Source organism: Polistes fuscatus, unplaced genomic scaffold, assembly GCF_010416935.1.
Source record: "Polistes fuscatus isolate 324 unplaced genomic scaffold, CU_Pfus_HIC Scaffold34, whole genome shotgun sequence".
Classification (NCBI taxonomy): domain Eukaryota; kingdom Metazoa; phylum Arthropoda; class Insecta; order Hymenoptera; family Vespidae; genus Polistes; species Polistes fuscatus.
In genome coordinates this window covers 237411-261716 of record NW_025113112.1, presented here as the reverse complement: position 1 = coordinate 261716, position 24306 = coordinate 237411, and the positions used below count along the sequence as shown (strand labels likewise).

Here is a 24306-nt window from a genome sequence, read left to right as displayed (position 1 = left end):
TCACTTTGAATTTAATAGGATGATATTTGGCCTTAAAAACGAACCTGCAACTGTGACGTCCCCGCAGTTTAAACGAGTAACCCCACAAAAAAAAACAAAAATGCGTTCCTTATCCCGGTCAATTTCTTTTAAATTTAGAAAATCTACACGGTTTAGAACTATGTTGCCCTATTTTTGGTCAGTCCGTTCAGCCGGTACTCTACCAGGGATCTGGGCTAGTGGAACCCTTACCCAAAATAAGTAAAATCTTTTACTTACCTTGGCGTTGCCGCTGCTTGATAGGTGTTGAAGATGGTTGATAGATGTTAGTTCCGTCAGTAATTTGGATTGACTTCTCTGAATATGATTGAGGATTTTGGCCAACAGGAGTTTAATTCCAATTCACAACACACGATATTAGGTAAAACAAAATATATTCTAAATAACAGTTAATATTCAAAATTATACACTTAGTTTACACAAAATTATGTTCACAATATTAAAAAGAAAACGACGTGTCACAAAGCAAACGTAAACTAAACGTAGTATTATAAAGATGCAAGAACGTACCCTTATATTATACTTGTACAATTAAGTAAAATTATAAGTTGAGTAAATTATTAACTATTAGTTAATAATTTACGATAACTAGTGAAAAAGTCTGTCTTCCAAGTTAACTGAATAATAATAAAGAAGAGTATCTTGAAAAAGACTACTCTTTTGTTGAGGTTCGTTGATGTATAATGAAGACTGTCTTGAAAAAGACTTGTCTTAAACGAGAAGTTGTTGTATTGGAAGAGAGACTTTCTAGTAAAATTTATAAGTACAAAATATTCAAGATTTATATGTTAAGAGTAGAGTTTATGTGTTATAAGTATAAGGGTTGCCGAATAGACTGCCTGAGAGGAGTCTCTAAGCTCCCTACGTTGGGTCCCGTACGGCCGAGTGAGAGGTACCCCACTCGCGCTAGGTGCTTCCTCCACTACCGACCCTTACCATCCCGTGGGAAAAGAATGTGCTGATCTTTTAGTTTTGCACGTGCGAAAATATTAGTTATCATTAGCGCTAAACCGCTGTCGTCAGCTGGGAATGGAATTTGCCTCAGAAAAATATCAGTTGCTATCAACCGCCAATTCTCCGTAGCGACTAAGGTGTCAAGTTACTATCAGGCAGAAATTCTCGGAACTGCACGTGCGCCTTATTACGACGGTAGAAATTTTATGTGCAAGCTAGCATTCACCACTTTATATAAATGTTACTAACTATTTGTTTTATCAATTATTAATAATTGTCGGAGTTTATTCCTAATTAGAAGAAATCTTAATTAGAAGAAAGATGAAATATATAATAATGTTATTTGCAGCAATCATTTAAATAAAGTTTAATGCTAGTAGTAATTGTTATATTATCTGAGTGTTAAATAATAAGTGTCGGTAAAGCAGGTTTTCATATGAACGACAATTGACATATTTTATTATTACTGTTAAAAATGATAATTATCGATGGTCGTTCATAAGAGTGCCTAATACAAAATAGGATTACAGTGAATATAACATAAGTTATTGTGCGGTTTAGAGTACTTAATACAAAATAGGATTTATAGTGAATATAATATAAGTTATTGTGCGGTTATTTGTTATACAGAGGTAAATTATCAGTAATCGTATCGTAATTATGCGCAAATCCAAATAAATATATATAAATGACAAGAATTTTTTAAAAAAAATTTTCGTATATATGACAGGAGGACAAATCACAGCCGTTGGATAGTACAAATCGTCACTAGGACGTGACACCTCCCCCCTTAAAGAAGAAGCAACCAGGAAAACTATTTTCTGGTGCTTCGTAAAGGATCAGAACTATTTGGGAGATCGTCTTCTAAATTAAAACGTACATGCTTACCCGAGTTTTGAGGTTGCGAGTCGCTTGTGATTTGAACTCCTAGTTGTTCTGATACGATTTCTCCTAATTCTATTTCTTTTACATCTTTTGGTGTACCTTGACGCTCGTTTCTGTTTTTCAGATGTAATAATAAGTTAGTCAATGATCCCCAAATGGCGCCAAGGAGGTTCATGCTCCACCCATACACTGTATGCAAAGCATATCCACGCAGCACTTAGTCAATTACGAGTTTTATAAATTTGAGAATTACAATTATTCCTAAGATAGCCGCACTAACCGAAGCGAACTTTAAAAGACCCATCCACATACGTGAGGTGATGTTTTCCGTTAGTTTTTCCAATCCACTTTCACTCACTAGATTGACAATGTCCAACTTATTTCCTTGGATTTTGTGGCCGGCTGCTCCCCTAGCAAAATTATTTATTATTGATGGCTGCTCGATTAGGAACATCAGGTGGTCACGCAAGTTATCCAGGTCCCTTTGTGAATAGATTCCGCTCGTGGCGAGAGAACCCGCGTCGGTGTATTTCCACTTCATTTCCACCTCCGGTTTTAAAGGTGTGGTTCTCTGGTAAAAGTAGGTTTTGGCAAGAGTTGGTACCACGTTCCCTCTACAAGATACTCTTGAGGTAGAAGGTGGTTGCAGGGGTCCTGCGTGCCCCCGCTTACTAGAATCCTGGACCTTGGTTTTAAAAACATGCTAGAATTTTGGTGCAGCACAGGCAGCTCTCGGTAACATCCTTCCGTGTGCCTAATTTTTACAGGTACTGGGATACATTTGACGATATGTGCTACCTCACCTCTGACAACCGCTAAAAATCCGGGTTTCTTCATGATGGTTCTGGCGAAGACATCGGGGAGAACGTATGCCAGGGCAAGTGCATTTTCGATTACCTGTCTTTCCAAATTGCATCGCTGTAGGAGTACACTTGTATAGAGTTTTTCTAATTGATTGCGATAATGTTTTTCCACGTACACAAATTTAGAATTTACATAGGCAAATATATCGATATTATTGGGTGTTATTGTTGCCTTTATTGTGAACGTCTTTCCCTTCTGGGTTTCCAAAACGAACAATTTTGGATGTTCGGTCGTAATCAGTCTGTACCCACACAGGTGATGCTCGTCTTTCCCAATTAATGCAAATACTGTTTCCCCCTCTGTAACGGTGTACATCGTAGTTGAGTGTTTATTTTCTGTTACCGATGTGATCTTCGTTGCCAGACCCTCGTATAGTGCTGTGTATTGGTCAAAATTGCACGATGTAGATGGAAAAACCGTCCAAAAGGCGGACCCGTTTTCATCGGTGAGGCAGGAACCCTAGAAAAGATGCAGCTGACGTGACCCCTTAGAGAAATGATGTTTTCTTTTATTTTAATGGAGCCAGTGTAAGTTCTGAGATTCGCACGCATAGTACCCTGTACAACAACACTATCCCACGTACCGTCGGTATCAGAATATTGAGTACCAAGGCATCTGCCGTCGGTTCCTATGGAGCCAGCTAAGTGATACTACGATAATCGGTGGTATTAACTTTAAGGCCACTAACTTGTGTAAAAGAATTTAGAGCGAAAGTTCCGTATTTATCATAGATTTGCACACATCTGATGATACATCGAGTAGGTATACTCGACGACCACCATGGACGGCTGAGATGTGCGAACTCATACTGCAATAAAAGATTGTTCTGTCTATTTCTATTCGACACTGGAAAACCGTTGTTTCACTATAGTCTTTTAATTGTAACAGTTGCACGTAGGTGGTTGTCTTGGTCGGCGTTATTGTTGGGAGATTGCAATCTCCCGCACCCAGGAGCGAGACGGTGGTTATGTTGGCGGCTGCTCCCCCGCAGTCGTATCCAAGTAAAGCGGTTGCCGTGCAGATAAGTGCGGCCATGACGATGGCGATCTTGGCAAACATTTTCTTAATAAATTTAAATAAATGTTATTACTAATGTTAGAAAGGAATATGCTTATTTCTTACAAATTTTAACCTTGTCTTTATGGACTACTCTACTTCCATTCTTATAACTAATTCTGATATTTTTCGGAAGCACTTCTAAAATTTGGTGGGGGCCAGAGTATTGATTTCCAAGTTTTGTGGTTGGTTGTTTCAAAAGATATATATTTTGACCAACTGTAAGATTCTGGCCTTGAGCATTTCGATCGTAATATATTTTTGACTTTACTTTTGCTCCTACCAAATTTCGTCTTGCAATAGTCTGAGATGCCCTAATTTTTTTTTACAAGATTTAAATAATATTGTAGATATGTATCCTCTAACCTATCGTTAATTAATTCGTTTTCGGAGGGAACGTTCGCCTGTTTACCGAAAACCAGTTCATGAGGGGTGAATCTTGTTCCCTCGTGAACGCTGGTATTATAAGAGAACGCAGCATGCGTTAGCCATTGATCCCACTCGCGTTTTTTGTTTATAAAATGCTTCAGGTATTCTTTTAAAACAATATGTGATCTTTTAAAGATCCGTTTGATTGTGGTCGAAATGCGGTGGTCGTAACGTGTTTACATTTGTATTGTTTTGCGATGGCTTTCAATAAAGAACTTGTAAAGTTCGTTCCCTGATCGGTTAGGATACATTTTGGAGCACCGAATATGTTACAAAGGTAGTTGACCATCCCTTCGGCGATATTTACTGATGTCGTCGATTTAAGTGGTATAACGATAAGGTATTTTGTTAGTAAGTCCTGTGGATGGTTAGAATGTATTTATTACCTAACGTGGTCTCTGGAAGTGGACCAACTATATCCATGGCCACCTTGTCGAATGCAGCCCCCGGCGTATCGGTGATAATCATTGGCTCTTTTCATTTCACTCTAGTTAGTTTTTTAATCTGGCAATTTTCGCAAGTTTTCACAAATTCCTGAACATCTTGTTCCATGTTCTCCAAAAATACTTTTCGCGAAGTCTGGCATAAGTTTTGGTGACTCCTTTATGTCCACCGATAGGTGAGGAGTGGCATTCGACAAGTATTCTCTCTCGCTTTTCTGGAGGAGGAGTTGTTACCTTTCCGGTACAAATTGTAATTTTACAAGATTCGTTGTCGAATATATTACATATTTTTCGTTGAATTTGTTGCCATGGTATGTTGTCAAAATATAAGGTTTTTGCTATACTGACTGACGTGAGAACTAATCGTGTTTGACGGAGAGTAGAGATCCCAATGCTTCTACCAAAATTTTGTATTCAACACTATTTGTGCAATGTTCCTTTATTGGAATAGTGATTAAGTAAAATTTGCTAATTTTTTAACTTTATCGCGTTCTAAAGTTAAGTCTGAAAATTTGGGTAGAAGATTTGATTCGCTAAGAAGTTCTGCACCCGCGTCACACGGCGTGCCCTCCAGATCAGTGAAAATTATTAGATTATCTTTTCGTAAGGTTATCGGATCTCTAGTGATACTTACATTTAAAGTGAGCATTCGCGTGTGAATGTCAACGCGTGTTTGCTGTGGGGAATAAAGGATACTGTAATCACTTGTACTTCCCGCGTCAGAACTTGTGTCCTCCGTCTCTGTAGTACTATTTAAAATATACGGTGATTCCGTTAGGTTGTTTATTTCGTCAGCTGTTTCATTGAGGACGTTTGTATTGTCCATAGTGATGTCAAGGTCTCTGTCTTCGTTATCGGTCAGACTGTCCCCGGTTTCGTATCGCACCCGGCGGTCGCTAGAGTTATTCGCACCTACGGGTAGCACCTTGCTAACATCCGAGGGATTTCTTGAAACAGCGTCCGCGTTTGCATTAGAGGAACCAGGTCGATAGACAATTTTGTAGTTATAGTCCGTTAATTTGAGACTCCACTTTACGAGCCGTGAGGTGGGGTCTTTAACCGATTTAAGCCATACTAAAGGTCGATGGTCAGTTACCAATGTGAATTCTCTACCATATAGATAAGGGCGAAAATAATTCACTGCGTAAACTATGGCTAGCAGTTCCCGCTCTATGGTTGAGTAATTAATCTCTGCTTTATTTAAAGTTCGTGAACAGTAAGAAATTGGTAAATCCTTGCAAATCGGACCCTGGCTTAGGACTGCACCGATTGCATATCCGGATGCATCGGTGGTAACATTAAAAGGTAATTCGAAATTTGGAAAAACTAAAATTGGTTCCTTGCAAAGGGTGTCGCGCAATAAACAAAAACTATTTTATTGAGTTCGTCCCCATTCAAATGGAACGTCCTTTTTCAATAAGTCTGAAAGTGGTTTTGATAATTTGGAAAAAGCTGGTATGAATCTCCTATAATAGCCGGCAAGACCCAAGAATTGTCTGATTGACTTTACGTTTCTTGGTCGAGGAAATTCTTTTACCGCTATTACTTTCTTTGGATCCGGTTTTACGCCGTCTCCACTTATTACATTGCCTAGATAGGTTACTTCCCGTCTTAAGAATTCGCACTTGTCAGGCTGTAGTTTTAGATTTGCTTTTCGTAGTCTTTGCGCGAGCTTGTCGAATTTCACCTCGTGTTCAGAGAGCGATCTTGAATAAATGACTACGTCGTCTAAATAGACAAACATTTCCTCACCCTGCAACCCCGTAAGGAGATGGTCTATTAACCTTTGAAAGGTTGCAGGTTCGTTTTTAAGGCCAAATAGCATCCTATTAAATTCAAAGTGACCGTGTGGCGTTGAAAAAGCCGTCTTATCGCGGTCGTCCGGATGCATTTTAATTTGGTGAAAGCCTGATTTTAAATCGAAAATTGAAAAATATTTAGCTGCTCCGAGCTGATCTAAAATTTCCGTTATATTTGGAGTTGGGTAAGGGTCCCCAATGGTCTTCTCGTTTAAATTACGATAATCTATTACCATTCGCCATTTGGGATTACCCTTTGAATCCGATTTTTTTGGTACGATCCATATTGGAGAGTTATATGGTGAAAGAGAAGGCCGAATTATACCGTCTTTAAGCAATTCCGAAGTTTGTCTTTTTACTTCTTCCTTGTGAACCGGAGGAAATCTGTACTGTTTGGTATGAACGGGAGCATTGTCGCTCGTAATGATTTTGTGCATTAATATGTCAGTACACCCGAGTGGTTCGCCCGGTAAATAGAAAATGTCCGCATTTCTTTTATTAATTTGCAAACAGACCGTGCCTCTTCTAAATTCAAGTGATCGAGGCGGAGAAGAGCCTTGACGGATTCGGCTCGAGAGGAGGTAAGGGAAGGTTTGGCCTCAAGAGTATTTAACTCGGGAATCTCTTCTCCATTCTTTTTGGTAAAAATGGTATGGATAAAGGATAGGACCTCGGACGTGTCAGGATTGTCAGTTTCATTACTGGTATTGGATCCTGAATTTAGAAGGGTATCTTCTTTAAAGTCCGAAAGTTCTAAACACGGGATTTCAAACATATATGGTTCCGACGTAGTGTTTGAAATCTTGAAAAATCCTTTACCGTTATTATTTTTAATTAAAGCCTCGCCAGCATAAATACCAGCTGGAAGCTGTAAGCGGGGCATGTAACCTTCTGAAATTTCCGTATTTTTAACGTAGCAGTAGGAAATTTTGGACGAACGTGACGGAATGCAAATACTTTCGTTTTTCAAAAAGGGTACTGACATATTCTTAAAATTTAAACATCCGAGGGTATTGTCGATAATAGCGGATCTGGATCCTAAGAAATCCATCCCTAAGATACCGTCGAAATGAATGGGGAAGTTCTCGTCGACTACGTGAAATAAAACGTCTTCCCCGAATATGCGAATAACTGAAGTACCCAATGTACTCTGTTTCTCAAGAGTTATTCCTGTCAATTGTAATATGTCCGTCTTGTCAATTTCTGTCAAAGGTTCAATACAATTTTTCTTAAGCAAATTTATTTCAGCGCCAGTGTCAATCATAAGTGTCACTTGTCCAGTCAGTCGAGGTGAGACCCCCGTGACACAAGGGGATTCCCACCTTGGGTTATACCTTACTTGCTTGATTGAGACGGTCCGCTTTCGGACTCGGGCTCCGTGGACGCTGTTTCGGTGTCGGGGAACGACGAGCGTCGTCCGTCGCTCCCTTCACCCCGTTTCCCGGATTCCGTTTGTCTAATTGATATTTTAATTTCCGACAATCAAATATTATGTGTCCTAAGTTTTTACAATAAGAACATTTCTTTGGACTTTTGTATCCCGTCTTTGTTTGGGATGTAGGACGATTTGGGGAGGTACGACCCGACTTATTTGAATTATCCTGTCTTTTTTTATACATCTATCTTCCGTGTGTCCTTGTCTTTACATACCGCCTTTTTAAAACAGTCATCTTTTTTATGACCCGGCCTGTGACAGTGCTCGCAGACTATGTTTTCTTTAATTTGTCGTATATTAGCCACGCGATTTCTAGATGTAGGTGAGGCGTTTCTTTTTGCATCGTCTTTAAATTGCCTGTCGATTTTTAAAACACTCATCAAAGCTGCACGGAAATCTGTAAGCTTCTCGAAACGTATCGCGGTACGATAATTGTCTGGTAACCCGCGAATGAAGGCGTCGAGGCCTTCTTCTTCGATTCTTCTTTCCACTCTCCTTTCAAGACGACCGACTTGTTTCGCTTCTTCTTCTATTATCGATTGTGTTAACTCCCTAATTCGACTAAAATAATCTAGGACGTGTTCTTCCGATCTTTTAAATTCTGTAGCTAGTTGTCCCCTAAAATAATTGGAACTGTGTGAAGGCGAGAATGCGTCTTTAAGTATTTCAATTAATTGTTCGACTCTTGTAAATTTAAGACCTTCTACCACTATGTACGCGTGTCCGCTTAATTTAGATACGATCAAACTGGTTAATGATGTCTCTGTTTCGTCAGTATAGTCGGACGGAAGAGAATCCAATGCCCTTCTACAGGCTCTTATGAATTTCGAAACTGGAATATTATTGCCGTCGAATTTTGGTACAGCTTCTGCTATTTCCCGTAATTTTAAGGATGTATTCACCGTTCGTGGTGCGGGTAGGGGTGGAGAATTCTGATTAACTCTCCTTAAAGATTCCAATTCGCGTCTTAAATATTCGATTTCTGCTTGTTGGTCGTTATTAGTTTCTACCCTGATTGAATTTAAATTTTGTCTCACGGATGGGTGTGGAGAGTCTGGTCGTGATATGTTAGGTGTTCGGGAGAGTGTGACGTACGGATCTACCGGCGTTGGTACCCTTTTGTAGCCACGAAACCCACCAACGTCCGCACCTAAGGATCCCAGCAATTCATTCTCCCTAAGTTCGAGTTAGCGAGCCCTTAACTCTATCTCTTTTCTTTGAGATCTTAGTTCTTCATGCTGTTTGCTTAAATCGATCTGCATCCTAAAAAGTTTCTCTTGGTATTGTACGATTTCGTCCATTTTTTTATTTAGTATAAACTCTTTTTCCATAATCCCTCCTTCAATACCTGCTAAGTCTTCGAGGGATAATTGTGTGTCAGATCTGACGTGTCCCTGTTCAGGTTCCATTTTTAAGTATAATTATTGTGAAGTTAAACTTAAAATTTATTATGTTACCATGAATTAAAATTCCTTTTAAAACGAAAAATTAATATCCGTATGATTTTAAATATGTATATATATTAATTTCTATTAGTCGTTCGAAAAGTTGAAATGGCAAATACTCTTCTTCCTGGCTATCTCAAGAGTTTAAATTTTATAATAGAATTTTAATATTTTGAATCTATCAGTTACTCATGATTCTGAAGTGTTAATTAATCAAGCAAACAAGCAAAGTTCCTCGCTTTGGCAATCCCACCGCTGCCACCAGTTTTTCACATGTGACTTCCCCGCAGTTTAAACGAGTAACCCCACAAAAAAAAACAAAAATGCGTTCCTTTCCCGGTCAATTTCTTTTAAATTTAGAAAATCTACACGGTTTAGAACTATGTTGCCCTATTTTTGGTCAGTCCGTTCAGCCGGTACTCTACCAGGGATCTGGGCTAGAGGAAACCTTAACCAAAATAAGTAAAATCTTTTACTTACCTTGGCGTTGCCGCTGCTTGATAGGTGTTGAAGATAGTTGATAGATGTTAGTTCCGTCAGTAATTTGGATTGACTTCTCTGAATATGATTGAGGATTTTGGCCAACAGGAGTTTAATTCCAATTCACAACACACGATATTAGGTAAAACAAAATATATTCTAAATAACAGTTAATATTCAAAATTATACACTTAGTTTACACAAAATTATGTTCACAATATTAAAAAGAAAACGACGTGTCACAAAGCAAACGTAAACTAAACGTAGTATTATAAAGATGCAAGAACGTACCCTTATATTATACTTGTACAATTAAGTAAAATTATAAGTTGAGTAAATTATTAACTATTAGTTAATAATTTACGATAACTAGTGAAAAAGTCTGTCTTCCAAGTTAACTGAATAATAATAAAGAAGAGTATCTTGAAAAAGACTACTCTTTTGTTGAGGTTCGTTGATGTATAATGAAGACTGTCTTGAAAAAGACTTGTCTTAAACGAGAAGTTGTTGTATTGGAAGAGAGACTTTCTAGTAAAAATTTATAAGTACAAAATATTCAAGATTTATATGTTAAGAGTAGAGTTTATGTGGTATAAGTATAAGGGTTGCCGAATAGACTGACTGAGAGGAGTCTCTAAGCTCCCTACGTTGGGTCCCGTACGGCCGAGTGGGAGGTACCCCACTCGCGCTAGGTGCTTCCTCCACTACCGACCCTTACCATCCCGTCGGAAAAGAATGTGCTGATCTTTTAGTTTTGCACGTGCGAAAATATTAGTTATCATTAACCGCTAAACCGCTGTCGTCAGCTGGGAATGGAATTTGCCTCAGAAAAATATCAGTTGCTATCAACCGCCAATTCTCCGTAGCGACTGAGGTGTCATGTTACTATCAGGCAGAAATTCTCGGAACTGCACGTGCGCCTTATTACGACGGTAGAAATTTTATGTGCAAGCTAGCATTCACCACTTTATATAAATGTTACTAACTATTTGTTTTAATAATTATTAATAATTGTCGGAGTTTATTCCTAATTAGAAGAAATCTTAATTAGAAGAAAGATGAAAATATAATAATGTTATTTGCAGCAATCATTTAAATAAAGTTAAATGCTAGTAGTAATTGTTATATTATCTGAGTGTTAAATAAAAGTGTCGGTAAAGCAGGTTTTCATATGAACGACAATTGACATATATTTTATTATTACTGTTAAAAATGATAATTATCGATGGTCGTTCATAAGAGTGCCTAATACAAAATAGGATTATAGTGAATATAACATAAGTTATTGTGCGGTTTAGAGTACTTAATACAAAATAGGATTTATAGTGAATATAATATAAGTTATTGTGCGGTTATTTGTTATACAGTGGTAAATTATCAGTAATCGTATCGTAATTATGCGCAAATCCAAATAAATATATAAATGACAAGAATTTTTAAAAAATTTTCGTATATGTGACAGGAGGACAAATCACAGCCGTTGAATAGTACAAATCGTCACTAGGACGTGACACCTATATATGACAGGAGGACAAATCACAGCCGTTGGATAGTACGAATCGTCACTAGGACGTGACATCGTCATAATTCAGTCTACTGCAACACCTTGATTAGTTCGCGTCATAAGTTGGTCTACAGCAACACCTTGATTCGTGTATTTGCCAAAATTCCTCCAACACGGAGTCCTCCGGCGATTGGATTAAGCTCAATTATGAGGAGGGTGAAAAGGTGAATTAGAATTAAATTAAAACACGTGGTTGAGCCAATAAGTGCAATGCTTTATTGGCTCGTCAGGGAAAAAGCCTTGCGGCAAAAAACCCTGTTGTTATCAGTACAATGGACGACGATGGATAACGGACATAGTCCGTGATCACTTCTCGTCACGATTACCCGGTGGTAATCAAGTTGAAAGAAATAGAAATTATATCTCTCACCGTTAATTGCCGCCTCTACGTCTCTCTATCGTATTTATAATATCTGTAAGATACATTCGCTTAACAGATAAACTCCTTGTCTTTCTATACTCCTCTCGTGGTGTCCAGCGGTTGAATAGAATGCGTGTCTTTCGTATTGTGCCCTCGTAGGCGTCCAGCGGTTGAATAGAATGCGTGTCTTTCGTATTGTGCCCTGCAGGGTGCCCTCACTCGATGGTCGAGTGGTGGGGGTTATAGATGCTAGTTACTAGTAACTCTCTGTCGATTAGTGGGCGCATAGTAACTATCGATTTTTAGTTACTATGGATTTTTGGTTATGATCGATTCCGATCGTACATACTCCCCCCGTTGAGAGGGTACCGATCAATAATATTCTTATTCGAGTAAGTGTATCGTGATGTCTTACGCTAAAGTTTACAAAGTTTGGTCGTAGATTGTTTGATAGAATTGCATATCGCTGGCCAGGCGATCTAATCGTCTTGTACGTACAAGAATGATAGTTATGAATTTATCTGAGGTGTCGAGTTTGCAGTTAACATATACAACAGAGTACATTTAAAATTATTGAATAAAATATAAACAATCGCTGCGTTTGATTGTTTTCTCGTATGGTTTTTACGATTTCGATTCGAGTCTCCTTATCGGTTGTAGAGTGTGCATCCAGGAAATTCCCGCTGTCGTCTCACTTTAAGTATCATTGGAAATAGTTTGCCACTAAAAAATATGTTGGAGTTAGTGTTATGGAATCGTTGAGGTTGTAAGTTTAATATTGTTTTGATTTCAATCGTTCGTGTAATTAATTCTTCATAGGTGAACAAAGTTGTTATGCGACTTATTTGGGATGGTGTTTGATAGATGAATGATAGTTCCCGCAGCCGTCTTAGCTGGGATGAAAGCGGAGGATTGATATGTCGAATATTTCTCCTACCTGTTATGAAGTTGTGTATTTTCGTTTGCATTTAACAGAGTTGATTAATCTACAAATCTCTTTATTGATAACTTATTTCGTTGAAATTAATATCGTTATCATATCGTATAAATGGTGGTCCGAATATCGGTGTGGGTATTTTAAATGATGAAATTGGTCATTGAGGTTGCGAAATGGTAAAGATGTTAGACATTTCTTCTGGAAAGTTAATTTCGCGTTTCTTAATCGGTTCCCAACTGAAATCAAATCTAATTCATTGATAACCGCTCCCCCCGAATCGGTTAATCTTTCCCTTTCGGCGCAAATTTATTCGTCTTGGACTAATTTTTAATACATGTCCTATTTTTTCCGCGGTCAAGTCTTCTCTCAGATACGAATGCGTCTTAACCCTTTGAGTGCTATAATCAAATGTATATTTTCGGCAATTATTTCTATTGTGTTGTCTGTAGAAGACGGCAAAGAAGGAATGATACACCATCTGAACGTAAAAAATATGACATCGGATTATATGTTGATACTTGTTTGAGATTTATCGTATGCAAATGAGATATTGGGTTGACTATTATTTTCTTCAATATCAATGTGTTAAATGTTAATTTCGTAAAAATGTGTACTGAAGCCTTTCCATGATTCTATAATCCTTTTTATGATTCGTTTAATTTTCTGGTTGTGAATATCCAAATATATTATAATTATCAAATTACAGTGATTTCAAATTCTAGCAGGTGAATAAACAATATATATTGACAATAAAAAAATGTTTCATTCAATGCCGAATAGATAATGAAATATCAACTAGATGGTCTTCTATATTATAATGTGTTATTCATCGTAGACGAGATCTGTACTGTTCGAGAAAGTATTCTGTACTCAAAGGGTCAATCCATCCTCTGCACCGTGTTATAGTTTTCAAAGTCGCGTATAGTTAAAAACTGCAGAAACATGTTCTCTGGTTCGATCTCGCGATTTCCGACAAAATATGATGTTTCGTAACTCTTTCGCGAAGATATATCGGCGTGATTGAATAGGTTAGATGTTCGTGATAAAGTTATTTATGTGCAAATCTCTAATTAGAATTTTGGCTTTGAACGTGTGATTGGCGCTTTCGTCTTTCGCGAACTGTTTTAAGTTCCGGATGATGATAAAAGATACTGATGCTGCACCGGATGTGATCGAGTTGAGTTCAATGTATGTATCCGTCCGTTATGAGATCGTAATAAATGCTCTACCAATGTATCCTGTATGATGTGCTCGACTAGTAATATACTATTAAGAAAGATTCCGTTTATATCTATTGTCTCGAAGTTCTATACCTCTTTTAAATGCAGTACGTCGCGATTATAAGTAGTGGATTCGGTGTATTTAGCGTGACGACGCGGACTATAGGAGTTAGTTATGTGGATTCGAGGTTTGTTGGGATGTTGACGCGAGTGTTTCCTGTTTTGAAGATGTGGGGTCACGCGTCGAAGGTATGTTCTCATGATCGGTTCGGTGTAAGGATGTGTGATGTGGTTGATGACATATTCGACAATTCGATGATATGCATGCACCTCGATGCTTTCGCAAACAGTTTTGACATATTTTATAATTTCGAATTACCTCCCATTTGTTGGTTATCGTCATGTCGTTATATTTAGGACAGCGGTACAACGGGTGTTCGACTCGTTCGCAAAGGATGCAGGTGTGCGATGTACTAATGAGGACCGAATGCGTAAGATAAGTGTCCTGCCGTTTTCGCGATTGTAATGTGTTCGTTTGGATATGTTTACGTTTTTCGCGGGGTTCGTCCTTAATGTCCGTCGTTAGCTTCTCTGAAGCACTATATCGGTGGTCTATTTCCTTTAAAAATTTATAAAGTTCCTTACGAGTAGGGTAATCGTCCGAATTAAGTTGTCGATCCCATTCTTCCCGAACGCGATGAGGTAAGAGGCGCTCGATAACGCGCACTGTTAGGGCATGAGGCTCGTTAAACGAATCAATCATGTTGAGATATGCCTCCGTATCTCTTATGAGTTTCTGAATCCCTCTTGCCGAATCATCCTCGGAGTGTGTTAAATCCAGAATCGCGTCGAGAAGTCTTGCTAGCAGTACGCGTTTTCTATCGTATTTTTCTAATAATGCTTCCCACGCGAGTTTGTAATTCGACCCGTCCCCTGAATATAGTGTAATCACTTCGAGTGCACGGCCCTGCAATGCATCTCGAAGATATGCGTGTTTTTCTAGATCGGATATGTCCGACCGTGCGTCTATCAGAGTTAAAAAACCTTTCTTAAATTCTAACCATTTTTCTAATCTTCCATCAAATCTAGGTATCTCAATTCGTTTTAATTTAATCGGTCGTTCGGTTGTACTTGTCTGATTTGAAATTACGCTGCCATCGTTCGGGATGTTAGCCGCGGATGTTCTCCTTTTCTTAATTATAGATCCGATTGAATGATATCGGTTAAAAAGATCTTCTAAATCGTCAAATTCCTCGTCCTCTTCGGGGCCTAAATCTATACACTCTCGATGCGATCGTTCGTATTCGTTTATTTGTTCCGTAAGACGTTCATAGCGATCTACTAATTCGTCCGTCTCTGAATTCTCTTTCCTGACTAAGTTTTCTAAATAAGTTAATCGGCCCTTCAAAATCTTTCGTTCCCTTCTAAGACGTTTTACCGATTCCATTTTGTCTCGACGTTAATTATCTTACTTTTCGAAGATGGATTAATATAAATTATGTTGAGTGCGAAGATTTTAATATATAAATTTTTTGTTATGATGCGTCGGGTTTCCGATCACGCGGTTACGGTCCTGAGCTGTGAGTTGGTAAAGGGGGGTGGTAAGTTTACCGAACGTAGGGTCTTACTGACGTCACGATTTCTTTGTCGCCTAATCTTATGTTTGAACAAGTGCACCGTTGCTGAGCGATGTAACCGTCGAAACTATTATCGCGCTCTTTGTCCGAAGACAAAGCGATTTTCAAACTCTATTAATATACGTTACTTCGGTTAAAATTTGAAGTGGATTCGAATGAGTTGTTTCCGATTTTACTATAACAATTTAGTAAGAAAGATGAGAGAAAATAATAAAATTTATATTAGAAATTACGAACTTCTACGGGGTTCGAAGACGTAATTTCCTATAGAATATTTTATAATATTTAAAGTGGATACGCATAAACGTATGCACAAATGATGCAATCTACTTATCTCCTTTTCGAATCCTTTGTGATGACTAGCTCGACGTGGCAGCGTGTATGTTCAGGAACTAGATTTTCTCAGTGGCGATTCCGTATACGCAGCTTCACTCAAACCAGGAATCAGAAATTCACACCTCACAGGAGGCACCAAAATGTATTTGCCAAAATTCCTCCAACACGGAGTCCTCCGGCGATTGGATTAAGCTCAATTATGAGGAGGGTGAAAAGGTGAATTAGAATTAAATTAAAACACGTGGTTGAGCCAATAAGTGCAATGCTTTATTGGCTCGTCAGGGAAAAAGCCTTGCGGCAAAAAACCCTGTTGTTATCAGTACAATGGACGACGATGGATAACGGACATAGTCCGTGATCACTTCTCGTCACGATTACCCGGTGGTAATCAAGTTGAAAGAAATAGAAATTATATCTCTCACCGTTAATTGCCGCCTCTACGTCTCTCTATCGTATTTATAATATCTGTAAGATACATTCGCTTAACAGATAAACTCCTTGTCTTTCTATGCTCCTCTCGCTCCTTGCCTCCGATTAACTTGTCTCCAAGTGTCCTCGTAGGCGTCCAACGGTGGACTCGAGCGTGTCTTTCGTATTGTGCCCTGCAGGGTGCCCTCACTCGACGGTCGAGTGGTGGGGGTTATAGATGCTAGTTACTAGTAACTCTCTGTCGATTAGTGGGCGCATAGTAACTATCGATTTTTAGTTACTATGGATTTTTGGTTATGATCGATTCCGATCGTACAATTCGTTCGCGTCATAAATTTGTCTACTGTAACAATTTGATTAGTACGCGTCATAAATTTGTCTACGGTAACAATTTGATTACTTCGCGTCATAGATTAGTCTATTGCATACATTCGTATCATAAACCTTAGTATTTTTGACGGTTTTTACAATTTAATATCTATTACCGTGGGTCGATCAGTAAGACCCAACACCGTAAGTCGAGTGTTTCGCGTCGAACCTTTGTCTACAATTTCCGCGTCGACTAAGTTCGATATTTGTTTCTGAGTATGACAATTGCTATTAGGTTCGACATCTGTTATTGAGTTCGACATCTATTACTAAGTTTGCTACGTTTCTAACCGAGTTTTTCGATATTTGTTTCTTAATCTCTACATTTATAAAAGTTTCTACATTTGCTACTATCCGTGTTCGTATCGTGAGTATATGCTGTGCATAACTTGTGTTGTTTATTTGTTAAAGTTTACTGAAGAATATACTGTTATTTTACCGAAAGTTTTGGAATCAACACAGGGGACCACATTCCGAGGATTCCCAAAAATCATAGAGCAATATTAACATCAAGGTAAGTTGTCATCACTTTCTCATTACAGGGGTTAAGTTCCACTTCTGGCCCAGATCCTGGGTAAAGTACTGGCTCTACAGGCTGACCCAAAATAGGGCATTTATTCTCTTTGCCGAGAAGACAGCAAGAAAGTCGGTGTCGGATCGGAGAATTATCTAAATTTGTTCTTGCTCCTTGGCAGTCCTCTTCTTGGACGTCACAGGAAGGCAAAAACTGGTGGCAGCGGTGGGATAGAAAAAAAGAAGTGAGAGTCTTTACTTAGTTTAGCTCGAATCCTCAGTGTGGGATCGTTACAATAATTCACATAAAAGGAAAATATTTTATAGAAGTTAAAATGGCGTCAGACCGTACACGCGTTAGGGCTGATTCTCCCATCTCTGACGGGGCGATGGGTGGATTCGATGACGAAATAGCGGAAATAGAATTATTAGTAAGAAAAAGAATGGAAGAAATTATCTTGTTCCAAGAACAGTTAAGTAATTTACAGTTGGAAACATAAAAGACAGGAGGAACTAGATAGAAAAGAGAGCGAGATTGAAAATCGAAGAAAAGAGTTAGCACATAGAAAGCGTAGACTAGAATTAAAGGAAGAAGAAATTCGTAGGTCTATGGGCGAAGATTTTGGCGGTTTTCGAGGATTTGAACGTTCGCGAATTCCAGTAGACTCATTTATCACCGTACTGAAAACGCCAAATTTGTCGCGATCTAGTTCTCCGCGGCCTGTTCCACCGCGTCAAACTACCATTACTCCTTTTCAAAATATTAACGATTTAAAAACGGAAAATGAACGACTAAAGCGTGAATTAGATTACTTGAGGGGGGCAGTTGCTGCACCTCTTCCGCCCTCTCCTCTTCCGCGTACAACGAATGCTTCGATCAAATTGCGTGAGATTACGGAAGCGGTACCGAGGTTCGATGGTCACAACATCTCGGTTTCTCAGTTTGCGAGAGTTTGCAAAAGAGCTCTCGATTCTTTGCCCGCTTATTATTCTGCCGAAAAAGAAACTTCACTAACCAGGCTTCTTATCTCAAAGTTAAACGGACACGCGTACGTGGTCGTAGAAAATCTAAAAATAACTACGGTAGAGCAACTATTAGATCTGCTGAAGGATGCTTTCTTGCCAGCACATGGGTCGAATTACTATCGCGGACAACTAGCCACCGAGTTTATAAAGCCAAAGGAGCATGTTCTTGATTACTTTAGCCCCGTCCGTGATTTAACTCAGTCAATAATTGATGAGGAATCAATGCAGATTGGGCATTTGGAACGATCCGTGGAGCGCAAAATAGAAGAGGAAGGCCTTGACGCCTTCGTTCGCGGTCTTCCATCGGATTACCGAACTGCATTGCGTTCGAAGAACGGTACACCAATTTTAGTTCAGCCCGAATTTGTTTGCTGCGAATTGACAAACAAATTCAAGAAGACGCAAAGGGAACGGCTTTTCCTACTTTTAGGAGCCGCGTCGCGAATATCAGGCAAATAAAGGAAATAATAGTCTGCAAGCACTGCAAAAAGCAGGGTCATAAAGAAAATAATTCCTGGATAAAAAGAAAGTCAGGAAGAGGTTCACCAAGTCCATCAAATTCATCTAGTAAATCGGGGAAACGCAGGGAAGGGCATTGTAATTATTGCAAAAAATTGGGACATTGGAAGTACGAATGTCGATCACTAAAATATAACAATGATAAACAAAATAATCGGAACCAGGGAAATGACGGGAAGTGTCCGGCGGCGGACGCACGCCGTTCCCCCTCTCCCAAGCCGCGTCCAAGAACTCCGCAACAAAAACCGGGACAGTCGCAATCAGGCAAATAAAATGCGAACCGGTTAATAGGGCTCCATGTGTCACTGGTACCTCTCAAGAACTGACTGGCACCGTGACATTGATGATCGACACTGGTGCGGAAATTAATCTGATAAAGTCTAATGTATTACACGTAAAACGACGGAAACAGACGCTACAGAGACAGTACAGTTAACGGGTATCTCCCAAGACAGACACAGCACGCTTGGCACTGCCAAGGTTCGCATATTTGGGGAGAACGTTAAATTACACTTAGTAGAGGAAAATTTCCCTATTCAATCAAATGGTATTTTTGGAACCGAGTTCCTACAATCAAAGTGTGCTACCATTGATTATACTAGTGGATGTCTCAAATTTCGCAAAAAGGTAATTCAGTTTGTCGCAGTCGAGAGTGTTTGCATTCCTTCGAGAATGTCACAAATTTGCTACTGCTACGTCGCGAACACTGAGGTAAGAGAGGGATATATCCCTCGGTTACAGCTCCCACCTGGAGTCTATGCAGGTGAAGCTTTAGTTAAAAATGAAAACGGGAAAGCATATTTTAAGGTTATAAACACGACTTCGAAATCCGTCTCTTTAGCAATTCAGAGATTGGAATTATTTGATTATAGTCTTAGTACTCTTCCGAATTCTGCATCAAATAACTCCGATCCTTTGTCCGAAGTCTGCGATCCTGATCAATCCGAATATTTGCATTATGTACATGCCATTTTTGCATTCATCTCCGCAAATGAAACTCCGAATTGGGATGATCCGAAATCTGAATCAACCTTAGCACCCTCTCGAGTAGAATCCGTAAAATCCCTCCTCTGTCTCGAACATTTGAATATTGAAGAGGCTGAATCTGTTTAAAAATTAATTGCAGCAAACGCTGATATCTTCCATTTGCCAGGCAAACCGCTTGGATGCACCGATATCTTGCAACATAAGATCATTACTAGTGACAATGCTCCGGTGTACACAAAACAATACAGATTCCCACCGGTTCACAAGGAAGAAGTTAGGAAACAGACATCTGAGTTGCTGAGAGACGGAATAATTAGGCCATCTCTCTCACCGTACTATTCTCCAATATGGATTGTACCTAAAAAGGCGGATTCCAAAGGAAATCTCAAATGGCGGATGGTGATCGATTATCGGAACTTAAATGAAAAAACAGTAGGGGACGTGTATCCTATACCTAATATAACCGAAATATTAGACCAACTCGGCGCGGCAAGATATTTTTCGACATTTGATTTGAAATCTGGATTTCACCAAATTAAAATGCATCCGGATGACCGCGAAAAGACAGCGTTCTCGACCCCGTACGGTCATTTTGAATTTAGTAGAATGCCATTTGGCTTAAAAAACGCTCCAGCAATTTTCCAAAGGTTGATGGATCATGTCTTGACCGGTTTTTTTGGATGATATCCTTCTTTACGCAAGGTCACTTAGCGAGCATGAGGCGAAATTTGATAAGCTCGCGCAAAGACTCCGTAAGGCCAATTTGAGGTTACAATCTGATAAGTGTGAATTTTTAAGGCGGGAGGTAATCTATTTGGGACACATCATCGAAGAGAACGGTGTTTAACCTGATCCAAAAAAATTAGACGCTGTCAGAGAATTTCCGCGACCGAAAAATGCTAAATCTGTTCGGCAATTTTTAGGACTTGCCGGATATTATAGAAGGTTTATTCCTGCCTTCTCTAAGGTTGCTAAGCCGTTAACAGATTTATTAAAAAAGGATGTTTTATTTCGCTGGGAAAGTACCCAAGAAAATGCATTTTGCTCGTTACGGGATTCATTGGTCAAGGAACCGATACTGCAGTTTCCAAATTTTAACTTGCCCTTTAACGTAACAACGGACGCATCCGGTTATGCAATTGGTGCCGTCTTGAGTCAAGGTCCTGTCGGGAAGGATCTGCCTGTCTCATACCGCTCGTGAATTTTGAATAAAGCAGAAATAAATTACTCCACAATTGAAAGAGAACTTCTGGCAGTAGTATATGCAACAAACTATTTTAGGACTTATTTATACGGCCGAGAGTTTACTCTGATAACTGATCACAAACCGTTTGTTTTGCTGAAGTCAATTAAAGATCCGACTTCGAGACTCGTAAAATGGAGTTTGAAGTTAGCTGACTATTAGTTTAAAATCGTGCATAAACCTGGAATTGCTAATGTCAATGCAGATGCCTTATCCCGAAATCCAACGGAGACGAGGGGCGTACTCCCTGTATATGCGGACGATTCGGACGACAGCCCGATTGGGTTCAATGTCAGACGCGCAATGACAGAAGACGAAGACTATGACCTCGACGAAACAGCTGATGGAACGGACGATCTCGACGTGACGTCACCTTCAACAGCTGACGCAAAGATAACGAAAACAGACAATGAATACTCTGACGTCGAGAGTGCCAGTGACTCAGCTGATTACGATAAATTATTCTCTCCGTACACACCGACGAGAATAGACATGCGTTTCAGAATGATAACGGAAAATGTGGGCGAGACAAGGGACTCCCTGAATTAAAGGCGAGATAACTTGATAGTTGTTATGGATCTTAGCAGTACACCTTGTGACGAGGGCGCCAAACTTTTGAATAAAGCCAAACGGCTCCCGAAATAAGAACAATTAGTGTTAGCTCGCGCTAGGGTAACTAACATCGGAAAATATATACTAATAATAATACCTATAAAAGAACAAGCTGAGAACTCTACAAAATTTGAAACTCTAGTAGAAGCAATTGGCGCTTTACTTTCTGTTACCCGTGAATTGGGCCTTAAATCTGTAAGTATTTCTAAGACAAATAATATCGATGGCATCCCATGGTCGCACGTCCAAAAGAAACTTCAAAATACCTTCGAATCTGAAATTTGCAAAATTATAATCTGTCTTAATGAAATTCTAATCCCAGAACAGGAAAAGCGTGATGACATTCTTGCAGAATGCCACTCTTCGGCTATCGGTGGACACAAAGGCGTAACAAAAACATATAACAGAATTAGGCAAAAGTATCATTGGTCAAATATGAAAGGAGACATACAAGAATGCATTAGAAATTGCGAAGGTTGTCAATTAAAGAAATTAGTTAGAATAAAGTCTAAGGAGCCAATGATACTAACCGATATGCCAGGAGCGGCATTCGACAAAATTGCCATGGACATTGTTGGACCACTTCCGGAAACAAAAAAGGGCAATAAATATATTCTCACTATACAAGATTCATTAACAAAATTTTTCATTGCAGTAGCTCTGAAGACAGCTACATCAGTTGATATTGCGGAAGGCATGGTCCATAATTTTTGTAATATATTCGGAGCGCCACGCTCAATTCTGACTGATTAAGGAAAAAATTTCACAGGCTCCCTACTAAGGGCAATTGCTAAACAATACTGTTGTAAGCAAATAAAAATCACAGCATTTCATCCACAGTCAAATGGATCACTTGAGCGTTCGCACATTGTCTTAATAGAGTATTTAAAACAATTTATTAGTAAGAAGAGCGAGTGGGATAAATTGCTCACTCACGCTATGTTCGCATATAATACTAGCACACATGAGGGAACTAGGTTCACACCTCATGAATTGGTATTCGGAAGACAAGCGAATGCTCCTTCGGGAGAGGTGCTTACTAACGTTGCCCTGGAAAATACCTATTTAGAATACTATTTAGATTTCTTCTTCTTCTTCTTCATTCTTTAATTTAGGCAAGTTGCCTGTTTCGTAACGACGTTTTTCTGCCTATTGCACTGTTAAATTGTCGCACCATCGTTTTCGTGGGCGCCCCGCACTTCTGCGGCCAATCGGTGATTTATTCCGTGCAATTCTGCCGATTCTTGTTGTCCATTCTGCTAATAGACAGAGTGTCGTTTCTATGAGCCGCAAATTTTTTTACGTTGGGTAGGGAGCTAACCTGATCCAACAACCTTCCTCCTTTTCCCGGGCTTAGGACCGGCAACATGATCGCTGACCTTGATCCGTCCAACGATCATGCAGGCGGAGTTACTATTTAGATTTAGTTCATAAAATTAGGTCAGCCCAGAAAATAGCAAGAAGGAACCTGGTGGGCGCGAAAATAAAATCCAAATTTTATTATGTTCGAAATGCTCGCGGCCAAAAACTTGAGGTCAGAAATAACGTTTATCTGTTGAAGCAACCAACTTCTAAGTTTGGAAACCAATACACTGGCCTCCTCCAGATTCTAGAGATTCTACCTAATAATAACATAAAAATTAGTTAAAAATAGAAGTAAGACTGTCCATCGAGACAAAGTAAAATTAACTAGAAATAAAAATTAGGAAAATCCTTGCAAAATTATCACATATATTTATGTAAATGTCCTTTCGTATGAATCTATTATAAGAAGTTTTTGTAAAAACTTGTACATCTGCGACAGAAAGGATGCATTCCGAACTTTACTGCATCATCATCGGTTACGTCACCATAGCTTCGGCATTGTTGGGATACGATTGCGGCGGGACAGCTGCGAATATAACATCTGTGTCACTGCTGGAGACAGGGGACTGCAATCTCGCCACCACAACACCCAATAAGACAAAGACGTACATACAGCTGTTGCAGCTGACTGACTACGATACAACACCGGTATACCAGTGTCGGATTGAAGTTGACCGTGTCATTTACTACTGCGGCATGAGCTCACACATATCAGCTGTTCATAACGGGCGCCGCGTATATCTGATGGACGTGTCTGACGACGTTTGCAAATCAATCATTAATACCAGTACGCTTTCCTTAAATTCGTTCACTCAGTTAACCAGACTTCGCGTAAATACGACCGATTTTCGGAGTGTTACATTATCAGGCTCTATAGCCACTGACGGTAAGTGCCTCGGCACACAATATGCACATACTGACGGAACATGGGACGGTGTAGTTGTGCAAAGTGTTGTACGAACAAATATTAGAACATATACGGGAACAGTGAGAGTGAAAGATGATGTGATCTCACTAAGGGGAAATGTGCGGTGCACCTTTTCAGAAGGAACGTGCCTCACGGACGAAAACGGGAGTGTTTTTTGGACAATAATTCCTAATCGTGCAACTTTGAACAGTACACAGCCTTGTACGAAGGCACAGCAACGAAAATAGTTTCACCTGTCACCATTTCACTATTGTCAACAATGTATACGGTGACAGAGGGGGATACGACTTTCGCATTGATTGGCAAGGAAGAACACCATCTCTGTGGGTATAGTTTGATCACGACGGAACATCCGAAGCTATTTATTTTAGAGACACAGCGAAGAAGAACGTTCACATCAAAGGCGAAAATAACACCCAACAATATGGATT

At 39.3% G+C, this 24306-nt stretch overlaps 1 protein-coding gene across 1 annotated transcript; it reads right to left on the bottom strand.

Annotated features, from left to right (window-relative positions):
* Positions 1 to 14080: 14080 nt before the first annotated feature.
* Positions 14081 to 16609, bottom strand: LOC122520421. Its single transcript, XM_043640506.1, has 2 exons — positions 16307 to 16609; positions 14081 to 16076 (listed from the first exon to the last, which is right to left on the bottom strand). Exon 2 carries the CDS (start codon positions 15356 to 15358, stop codon positions 14081 to 14083), a length of 1278 nt encoding a protein of 425 aa, XP_043496441.1. The 5' UTR covers positions 15359 to 16076; positions 16307 to 16609.
* Positions 16610 to 24306: the final 7697 nt, after the last annotated feature.

What these genes read in the sequence shown, in the direction of transcription:
- LOC122520421 (XM_043640506.1), bottom strand. Translation starts at nt 15,358, where the DNA reads ATGGAATCGGTAAAACGTCTTAGAAGGGAACGAAAGATTTTGAAGGGC.